This window comes from Nicrophorus vespilloides, unplaced genomic scaffold (assembly GCF_001412225.1).
Source record: "Nicrophorus vespilloides isolate i.1.1-1 unplaced genomic scaffold, Nicve_v1.0, whole genome shotgun sequence".
In the NCBI taxonomy this organism is placed as follows: domain Eukaryota; kingdom Metazoa; phylum Arthropoda; class Insecta; order Coleoptera; family Silphidae; genus Nicrophorus; species Nicrophorus vespilloides.
In genome coordinates, this window is record NW_017096088.1 from 1 (window position 1) to 10,717 (window position 10,717).

At 34.3% G+C, this 10,717-nt stretch overlaps 2 protein-coding genes across 2 annotated transcripts; both read left to right on the plus strand.

The window, feature by feature from the left end:
• Window positions 1–1,975: 1,975 nt before the first annotated feature.
• On the plus strand, window positions 1,976–8,456 carry LOC108569469 (sex peptide receptor). Its single transcript, XM_017931030.1, has 3 exons — window positions 1,976–2,564; window positions 5,014–5,211; window positions 7,306–8,456. Exons 1-3 carry the CDS (start codon window positions 2,079–2,081, stop codon window positions 7,897–7,899), a joined length of 1,278 nt encoding a protein of 425 aa, XP_017786519.1. The 5' UTR covers window positions 1,976–2,078; the 3' UTR covers window positions 7,900–8,456.
• Window positions 8,457–10,087: 1,631 nt separating this feature from the next.
• LOC108569470 (26S proteasome complex subunit DSS1-like) lies at window positions 10,088–10,503 on the plus strand. Its single transcript, XM_017931031.1, has 2 exons — window positions 10,088–10,245; window positions 10,312–10,503. Exons 1-2 carry the CDS (start codon window positions 10,167–10,169, stop codon window positions 10,446–10,448), a joined length of 216 nt encoding a protein of 71 aa, XP_017786520.1. The 5' UTR covers window positions 10,088–10,166; the 3' UTR covers window positions 10,449–10,503.
• The last annotated feature ends 214 nt before the right edge of the window (window positions 10,504–10,717 follow it).

The following is a 10,717-nucleotide window of genomic DNA, read 5'->3' on the forward strand; positions in this document are numbered from 1 at the left end:
GTTTAAAGTTGAAAAAACGGTTAAAAAAAGCAGTGTTTTTACATTTTATTGATTTTCTCGAAAACTATAAAAGATAGAATGGATCCAAAAGATGCATATAAAGCTGAATGTTTGGGGAATCTAGACGAGTATTCATATATTTGTGGTTTCATCTGTTTGGCTGTAATTGACCGTTTAAATTTGAAAAAACGTTAAGAAAAACAGTGTTTTCACATTTCCTAATCACTAAGTTACAAACATATATCGACTTGAATGAAACAGTTGATCGAGCTCTGCAAACATTCGCGCATCGAATAATTTTCCAGATTTACACTCCGCACGCTAAATATTCAATTTACATTCGCGTAATTAAATTCGCCGTTTACTTAAGGCAACTGGAAGGCAAGTGTTTGGCGAATCATCGTGTGTGTGTGATAATAAGATTTCAAGAATACGTGCGTCAATTGAATCGAGAATTTACCCATCCAAATTCCGCGCACCGAAATCGAATGCAGCACCCTCTTTGTCATACCACGCAACTTACCAATGGGATTACGAAGAAACAAAAACAAACAAAAACAGTCGTTTCAATTTATCGCCACTTCGCAGAGGCTTAATTGAATTTCACAATTTTACGATGCGAATATGCGTTTCCAGCAACACTTTTCATAATGCGCTCAGTTTCATGAAGAGTTGCATCCACCGATTTTTACGACCCGAACATTGCTCCATTTTCTTTTGTCGTATTCGCAACTATTTTTAGTTTGTATATTTACGAGCTTCAATCAAAGTTGCCGAAGATGCAAGCAACATCGTAAACCTTGTTGGTACAACGTCTAAAGATTTATTATTATGTATTTTCTCGCTCGTCCTTACATTTTATCTCCGCGACCAAGCGAAAATTTTAAAAGATTGGAGGCTCGACGAAAAAAAAAATATATAGAAATACATAAAAAGAAGAGAAAACAAGAATATAAGTAGGCGTTATGACATAATTCAGGTTGCGCTGAGTGCGATGAATCACCCGGATTTATCACTTGAAGAAATTTTTTTGGGGGGATGGAAGAAAAAACACACGCACACATCAGGAAACGTGATATTTCATTGAGAAAATATGATCTCAATATATATATATAAATTTTTTCTCTTTTCTTTTTGTGTCTGAATAATTTAATTGGATCTCGCGTTGCAGATGGATGTTAATCAAAGGAAACCCAAACAGCGCGCACGGAAATTGATCTTGCTGTATAGACTCTACTTGCTGTAATAATGTAATGTCGGTAATCGAGGTCGATTATAAAAAAAGGAAATAAATTCGATGAGATAACATTTGTTATGGTGGGGTTGGAAAGAGGCGATGGATGAGGGTTGCTGTGGTAATCTCTCTCTCTCAATTGTTCTGGGACAACCACAGCCGGATGCGATTTACATTTTCCAATTGATTTAATTACAACGCACACATTTCGAATGCAAAATTACAACAAAAAAAAAATATTTAAAACATACATAGTTTGTGAACTCAATTAAAACGCACCATTAAAACTTTCATGAAATATTACTTTAATAACAACGAAATCCTTTTTTTCTTCTTCTAATTCATCCAAATTTATGGAGCAATGAACTTATTTAATTCACATTCATTAATTGTTAATACTATTACATTTTATACTTATTTAGTTATGACATATGTTAACTAATACGAAAAACAATAAACATCAACACTTTTGATATAATTTTCAAAATATGATTACTAAAATGATTTTGATACAAAAACATTTATTATAACTGAAGCAAAGGGCTATTGACCATATTTATTATATTGTCTATATATTTAATTGTAATAATGTATAATTTGTATCATTGTCATGTGAAAATGTCGTTTCGTTCACTCGTTGAAATGATGCTAATGATTTGGAAATATCCATGTTTCAATGTATGAAAAGGATGAGACGAGATGATAAAGTAATGATAAAATTTCCGTTATTGTTGCAGGGATATGGAAACGTGGAAATGATCTGAACTATATCGACACGTTGCGAACGAAGGATAAGTAGAAAGAGACGTAAAGATATATAAGATTGGAGGATAATAAAGTGAAGATGAATCGTTTCTATAACAATCGTCTGGAGGATGGTGGCGGTGGCAATTTGGTGTCGGGTGATGAGGGCGGAACGTGGAGCACCGCCTCAGCCGCCGTCGTCGTCGCCGCAGCAAACGCGTCCGACTTTACGAGCACGTCTGCGACGAGTCTGGCTGTGAACTTCACGATCCCGCAGAACGTGTGCAGTTCCAATTACATGAACATCACCTGCGAGGTGCCCACCACCTACGCCGTCCCTTTATACGGCTACGTGATGCCCTTCCTGCTGATCATCACCATCATCTTCAACACCCTCATCGTCGTCGTGCTCAGCAAGAGACACATGAGGACGCCCACAAACGTCGTCCTCATGGCCATGGCCCTCTGCGATATGCTCACCCTGCTAATACCCGCTCCCTGGCTGATCTACATGTACACCTTCGGGAATCACTACAAACCGATCTGGCCCATCAGCGTGTGCTACGCCTGGAGCGTTATGCACGAGGTAAGACAATCATTTTTAACACGTTAAGGACGGCGCTTTTCGGGTTCCCTGCCCCCAAAAAAAATTTCGTGGACGCCTATGGACTGAGAGAAACGTCAAATATCTTACGTCAATTATAACCTTTAAACGTTTAAATTTTTCTTATGCATTTTTTAATGATATTGAAGCAATTTATAACAATTGTGGGAAAAATATTGAAATTTCCATAAAGTTGTTACATATTGCGCACAGTGTTATGATCAACCGACACTGTGTATCAAATGTTTTGAAGATGTTCATAAAAATAAATAAACATTTCTATTATTGAATGATCCTATTTTATTTTTGTTATATTCAATAAATATACTCAACCGGGTTCGAATTTTATTGAAACGCGTAAAAAGTGCTATAGGTTTTATAATAAGCAATAATAATAATTGATCATTGCAATTTCTATTCAAGTTGAATATATCATCTTGTGCTCTAAACAGAAATAATATAGGAGCTGAGAAGCGGCAAGTAGCATTTAATGAAAATTTCAAATATGTTTCACATGTTAATTTGCAAAGTATGCCTAAATTAGAATTATTAAAATATGTATAAGAAATGTATTGGCGTTTGAAGTTTGTAATTGACTTAAGATATTTCAGGTTATTCTCAGTCAAAATCAGTGGCGTACATAGCAACAAAACTATTATTTATAATTAATGACCCACCGGTGGGTCATGCCGTCGTCAATGTGTTAACATCTAGGTATTCCACAAATATCATCAAAAGCTTACATTCCACTATCCATAATTCTCTAGAATTACATTAATTTGTGATGACACTAAAAAACTTACTAACTTTATATAAATTCTCTTCAGTTTCCTATAAATAAACTGAAATAACTGAGACACGCTAATAAATATCGAACTATAATGCTTGCTGAACTTTGATATTAAACATTTAAAAGGTTGTACACCGTAAATTGAAAGTTTGAGATATCGATTGCAGCCTGAAAACGTCACTTCTGCAGCAGCAGCAGCATCCGAGCATCACGTATATTACGTTCCAAACAGAAAACTTCATTTATTATTATACGTACGTACAGGAAAGTAACGGGGCGCATACTGATTATTGATGAGACTAAATTGAGCGCATCGTTGGAAATGCGGAATGCTTAACTTTCCAGAAATTCCATCAAATGTGTTTCTTTACAACAACAGCAAAAAGTAGACTATTCCGAAAGTGTAAAATCGAGTTTAAATTTTAATTAAATAAATGTTTTTTACAACTGTTAAATATGAAATATTGCTTGTGTTGTTGCAACGGTGGATGCGCCGGGTAAACGCAAACAATTGCTAACATTACGGTTGCCATGTCAACATTTAATGTCGACCTGTGTTTGCGTAACAATTGCACTTGTTTTGTGTATTGTTTTTGCGTGCACTTGCGATGACAGCTGCAATAATTTCCATAGTAAAATGTATTTTATAAGCGCTTGTCTGATTATTTATTAATTACCTATGTAATATTGCTATAGAAACAATATTTTGTTTGTTATAAATCAGAGCTCTGCTCTGCTTTTTTTTTTTTGGGGCGCTCGAAACGGGATTAATCATTTGTGTGTAATTGTATCAAAACAGCGTGGATTATGATGCGACCGGTTTACGAGACGGACGGGTTTATGATTTAATTCTCCGCGCGCCCAAACACACCCAATTTTCGAGTGCACTTTTGCCCACAGCTTTAAAACAGGATTAATTAAAATCGTAATACGTGCAGTTTACGTAAACCGATACACAATTTCAAAAAAAAATAGTGGTCATGAAGTATTTGAAGTTGCATAACATTAACAAACAAAATTCGAAACTAAGACCAAATATGATGCAATAATAATAATATTATATAAAATAATGTCACATTTTTTTTGTAGCAGTGTTTTGGGAATGTAATATTAACATTAATTTATAAATTTGAACAGCGACAATACTGGATGTAGTCGGCTGTGTAAATTGTCGGTTCCGGTAGACAAAAATCCTGGTAATGAAATTAAATTGGGCGAAACGATTCGTGCGGGTGTGAAATGCAAACGGTTGGATAATTTGGTGAAGGTGGCGCCGCGCGCGTGTAACCACCGTCAACGCGGTTTCGCATTATTCCAGAAAGAGGAAAAGTCTGCAGATTATTTTCACGTCCACTTGCTTTTTCTTTTTCCTTTTTTGCTTCCTTTCACTTCTCGCCCTCCGGCAATAACGAAGTTTGGAGTTTCACTTGTTTCATTATTATTTTGGCGCTTTTCCCTTCTTTTGTTCCACGCGCCAAGAGCACTTGATAATTCTCTCAATTTTTTTTTTGTAAGTGATTCTTTTGTTCTTTGCTGAACTTGGTTAAGGCGTTGGTGGCGTAGAGAGAACTTTAAAAAAATTCGTGCTGCGATTGGATTGAATTTGTTTTGATTTTTTTGTTGTTGTGTGTTTGGTTGCAGGTGATCCCCAATATGTTTCACACGTCCAGCATCTGGTTGACCCTCGCCCTCGCGATGCAACGATACATCTACGTCTGTCACGCTCCTCTGGCCAGGAAATTCTGCACAATGCCGAACGTCTACAAATGCCTGTTCTACATCCTGCTGTGCGCCGCTGTCCACCAGAGCACCCGTCTCTTCGACAGGGACTACGAGGAGGTAACAATTTACGACCTCTCTGGTCGGGTTTTTGTGTGTGTGTGTGTACTTTTAAAACCGCACGCAAACATCAACGGGGGCTGGGAGAGCAGAGAGAGAAAAATCGCCGCCTGCCATATAATTATAATGGATGTGACAGGGGCGTTAGGGGGTGGCGCATAAATTCCGCCGCTCCTCGCACGCAAATACAGAAATGTTTATTCGAGCTGCGAGCGAGACAGTGACAAACATACGCGGAGAGAGCGCAAAAACCCTTCGTCATAATCAAATATTAGATTTCCCTTTGCTTGATTTATTTCGCGCCACTCGACTCTGATTATAATTGCGTCACATCGATAGCTTTTTTTTTCTTCTTATCGTCCATTTCCATAGCAATAATATAAAATAAAATTCATATGTGACGTTTTTAGTACAAAACAATTAACACTCTCGCTTAGCTACAGCTGCAATCTGTTTTTATTTTGTAGCCTTTTCACTTGAATTTCAATTCCAACTCGAATTAAAATAAACTTTAACGTTATTATCAGGTGTAAAATTAAATTCATTTTCAGTACAAAATAATTAAAATCATCTGATTATAATTGCATCCATCCACGATTTTTACCCAACGTCACATCGATTCGATAGCTTTTTTTTTCTTATCATCCATTTCCATAAAATAAAATTAATTTGTGACGTTTTTAGTACAAAACAATTAACACTCGTCGCTTAGCTACAGCTGCATTCTGTTTTTATTTTGTAGCCTTTTCACTTGAATTTCAATTCCAACTCGAATTAAAATAAACTTTAACGTTATTATCAGGTGTAAAATTAAATTCATTTTCAGTACAAAATAATTAACATCAATGATTATAATTGCATCCATCCACGATTTTTACCCAACGTCACATCGATTCGATAGCTTTTTTTTTCTTATCATCCATTTCCATAGCAATACTATAAAATAAAATTCATTGTGACGTTTTTAGTACAAAACAATTAACACTCGTCGCTTAGCTACAGCTGCATTCTGTTTTTATTTTGTAGCCTTTTCACTTGAATTTCAATTCCAACTCGAATTAAAATAAACTTTAACGTTATTATCAGGTGTAAAATTAAATTCATTTTCAGTACAAAATAATTAAAATCATCTGATTATAATTGCATCCATCCACGATTTTTACCCAACGTCACATCGATTCGATAGCTTTTTTTTTCTTATCATCCATTTCCATAGCAATACTATAAAATAAAATTCATTTGTGACGTTTTTAGTACAAAACAATTAACACTCGTCGCTTAGCTACAGCTGCATTCTGTTTTTATTTTGTAGCCTTTTCACTTGAATTTCAATTCCAACTCGAATTAAAATAAACTTTAACGTTATTATCAGGTGTAAAATTAAATTCATTTTCAGTACAAAATAATTAAAATCAGATCTGATTATAATTGCATCCATCCACGAATTTTTACCCAACGTCACATCGATTCGATAGCTTTTTTTTTTCTTATCATCCATTTCCATAAAATAAAATTAATTTGTGACGTTTTTAGTACAAAACAATTAACACTCGTCGCTTAGCTACAGTTGCATTCTGTTTTTATTTTGTAGCCTTTTCACTTGAATTTCAATTCCAACTCGAATTAAAATAAGCTTTAACGTTATTATCAGGTGTAAAATTAAATTCATTTTCAGTACAAAATAATTAACATCAGATGATTATAATTGCATCCATCCACGAGTTTTACCCTTTTTTTTTCTTTCATCCATTTCCATAGTAATATCACAACACAACACTATAAAATTAAATTCATATGTGACATTTTTAGTACAAAACAGTTCCAAATCCAATTAAAATAAACTTTAATGTTATTAGTAGGCATTTTCAGTACAAATTAATGGACATTCGTGTTTTTTCAACTTAAATTACAATTCGAAATCTAATTTAAATAAACTTGATTTTATACTTTATAAATATATAAATTAGTATCATTAGCAACATTGTTGTTCTTTTGACTTACATTTCAGAATTAAATATTTGTTGACATGAAAATTTCAATCGACTTTTACTTAAAATAATAATGATTAACAGCGTTTATTTATTTTTTGTTAAGGTTGAGATTGAATGGAACAACGAAATAGTCTCGGTGTGCCGCGTGAAGATCGCCGATTGGGTAAACGAGTACATGACCGAGGACATCTACTTCCTATTCTACTTCATCTTCCGGATAATCTTCGTGCACTTGATACCGTGCGTCGCGCTCGTCATCCTCAACGTGTTCCTCTTCCTGGCTTTGAGGAAGGCGCAGCAGAGACGCGATCTGCTGCTCTCCAAGAAGAACCAGAAATCCGAATGCAAGAAACTCCGAGATTCCAACTGCACCACTCTCATGCTGATCGTCGTCGTCTCCGTGTTCCTCATCGTCGAGATACCTCTAGCCGTTGTGACCATTCTGCACGTCATCTCGAGCACCATGAACATCATCCTCGACTACGACGTGGCCAACGTTCTGGTGCTTTTCACCAACTTCTTCATCATCTTAAGTTACCCGATCAATTTCGCCATCTACTGCGGCATGTCGCGTCAATTCCGCGAGACCTTCAAGGAGCTCTTCATCCGGGGCACCGTCACCAACAGGAACGGCGGATCCTCCAGGTATTCTTTGGTCAACGGTCCCAGGACGTGCACCAACGAAACGGTCTTGTAAATTACCTATCAACTGGCGCAGCGTTTTAGATCTAGATTTAACCTTCCTGAATCCGCCAACCTTCTATCCAAATATTCGATGTTTGTAGCAAAAACTATGTGAATAACTTATATAATCGGTGTAATTAAATGTAAATAAAGTACCTCTACTTCATGTAAATACTATAAGCTAAGTTAAGATAATCTAAGCTAAATTAAGACTACGACTTAAGATTAAGTTACATTAACTAGTGAAACTAAGCGGGAACCTCGTCGGGTGTTTATTACGATCATCTGAGCCCGATTGTATAAGCACTTGACGACGCGACCGAAGATGAATTTATTTTGTACAGAACATATATACATCTATTAATATAAGGATGAACAAATAATAAATATACTATATTTTAGATTCTATGCATGTAATATCCAAAACATAAGTGTGATTAATGTTTAAGGAAAATCCTGTAACGATGTTTAATTAATGTCAGAGAATAATAATTGTTATATACCTCCTCTCTCCTCCTTTTAAATGTATGTTGCCTTCCCACTTAATAACATATTCAATAAAATAAATGTCACCCAAAAACACTTTATTATTTAATAAAAAAATTAACTTCACTCTACATTTAATATCGTCCTAATAAACTTATCAGTCTCTATATAGATCAGAGAGTTGAAACGGAATCGAACCGTAAACCGAAATTAACCGGATTTTTAACTGAACCGTAACCGGAACGAACAATTGCTCAATTGAAAAACCGAAATTTTAATTACGGTTAATTTCGGTTCAATTATTACCATCAAGTCCGAATTCCGTGGGAACGCTTAATCATCAATAAAGCTTCAATCACCACCAATCAACCACCGACTAAAAAGAGAAAATTTGAAGAAGAAAGAGCAAGAACAAGTCTTTCGCAACTAACAAACTCAAATTAAAGTGATTAAAAAGGATATTACTGTAAACATGACTGAAGAAACTTTACAAAATGCATGTGTTAAACTAGTCTAATTTTTATTTATTTGTATTTTCAATTTTATAATTGAAAACAATTGTAATGTTTCAATTTTAACCAATTTTAACCAATTTAAATTGCTTTTTTTCGATTTTAAATTTTAATTTCAACCAGAACTGAACCGAAATTTTTTGACGAACCGAAACCAAATCTGAAACGATAAACATTTACTTGGAACGTAACCGTTAACCGGAACGATGTTAATTTCGGTTCGACTCTCTGCTATAGATATAGTTAATATATAAATATAACTTGAATTTTATGTGCAGCATCGCTGCCGAGTTTTTAATGCGAGCATGAAAACCCTTCGGAATACGTAAAGCGGACCTTTTACGATGCGATTTTCAGTGCGGAACAGTCTATATTATTATTTTTTTTATATATTTATTGTTTTTTTTTTTCAGTTCGCGCATTAAAATATGTGTAACAATAAAAATGCATAGCACCACTGGATCACAACGTAAATCGCGAATCGTAAAAGCCGCACAATAAAAAAAAATCGTAAGAGATTACTAATCCAAAGGGCAGTAAAAATAATACCCCTAAACGTGGATTACACCTAAAAACCCACTTTTTTTAACGTTTATACAATAAATATTTATTGTTAAATAATCGAATTTGTATAATTGATATACTTGAAATCATTACTTAAAAAGATGTTACATATTCCAAATTTTTACTTAGCGTTTATGAAATATTACTATTAATGTTAATGAGATGGAGTTAAAACATTAATAATCATTCTATTAATTAAATCTTATTAAAGTTTGGATACTAAATTCAAAATATTAAAGCGCCACAAACGCTGAACTAAATTGTTTTAGTGAATAGCAATAGATGGCTAAAAGTTACAGTTATAGTTCAGATCTTTTGCCGCTATTCCAATTAAGATCTTATTTTAAATCAATTATTAACAAAAAAAAAAACGATTTTTAATATTAATTCATAAACGTATTTATTTAAAAAAAAAACCTACTTCAGCTCCATCTGCTGGAGTATTTAAATTTAATTCTTGTGATGTAAGATTACATTTATTTGTTACATTAATTATTTAACTGTTTACTGTATTCTGTTCAAAAATTAAATATGTAACTAAATTAATTATTTTTTTCTATTTGTTATTGCTTCTACATGGGTTGTTTTAAATTGGTAAATTATGGTTTCATTATGGTGGTAATCTTGAACTGTTGGTAATTCTGTAAATTGTCCGGTTTGTCGTTTGTGATTATTTGCAAAATATTACTCTCGTTAAATTCGTTTGCTATCAAATTCGATGACCATGACTGAGAAACCAAAATTGGATCTTGGCGTTTTGGAGGAGGATGATGAGTTCGAAGAGTTCCCAGTCGAAGGTATTGTGGAAAAAGAAATGTTAGAATTTTTGTGGTTATTTGTATGTTTTTTTTGTTTTGTTGTAGATTGGACTGGTAAGGACAAGGATGAACAAGACATCAGCGTGTGGGAAGACAACTGGGAGGATGATAATATTGAGGATGATTTCAATCATCAGTTGAGGGCTCAGCTGGAGAAGCAAAAAGCTAAGCCAGCAAATTAACTTTAAATGTATTCTCTTTAATGTATTGTAAAAAATAAATCTTAATTACATATAATCAGCGTCGTACCTCTCAGACTCTGTTCTTGCTCCGACAGCGCATGATAACAATGCTTGTATACTCCTTTCCTCGCCACTCCCATAGACGTATCCGTTTGCTTTGTCCACAGCATTCTTCAATGTTAACAAACTTGTATCAGAACTAACATCTAGCGGAATAAAAGACACCAGACCGTAATCTTCTATCATACTAACAAGACTTTTATTAAGTT

Excerpts from the sequence above, each read along its gene's own strand:
- LOC108569469 (XM_017931030.1), top strand. The coding sequence starts at position 2,079 with ATGAATCGTTTCTATAACAATCGTCTGGAGGATGGTGGCGGTGGCAAT. Across the intron at positions 2,565-5,013 it reads CCTGGAGCGTTATGCACGAG|GTGATCCCCAATATGTTTCA; the intron begins GTAAGACAATCA and ends GTTTGGTTGCAG. Across the intron at positions 5,212-7,305 it reads TCGACAGGGACTACGAGGAG|GTTGAGATTGAATGGAACAA; the intron begins GTAACAATTTAC and ends TTTTTTGTTAAG.
- LOC108569470 (XM_017931031.1), top strand. The coding sequence starts at position 10,167 with ATGACCATGACTGAGAAACCAAAATTGGATCTTGGCGTTTTGGAGGAG. Across the intron at positions 10,246-10,311 it reads CGAAGAGTTCCCAGTCGAAG|ATTGGACTGGTAAGGACAAG; the intron begins GTATTGTGGAAA and ends GTTTTGTTGTAG.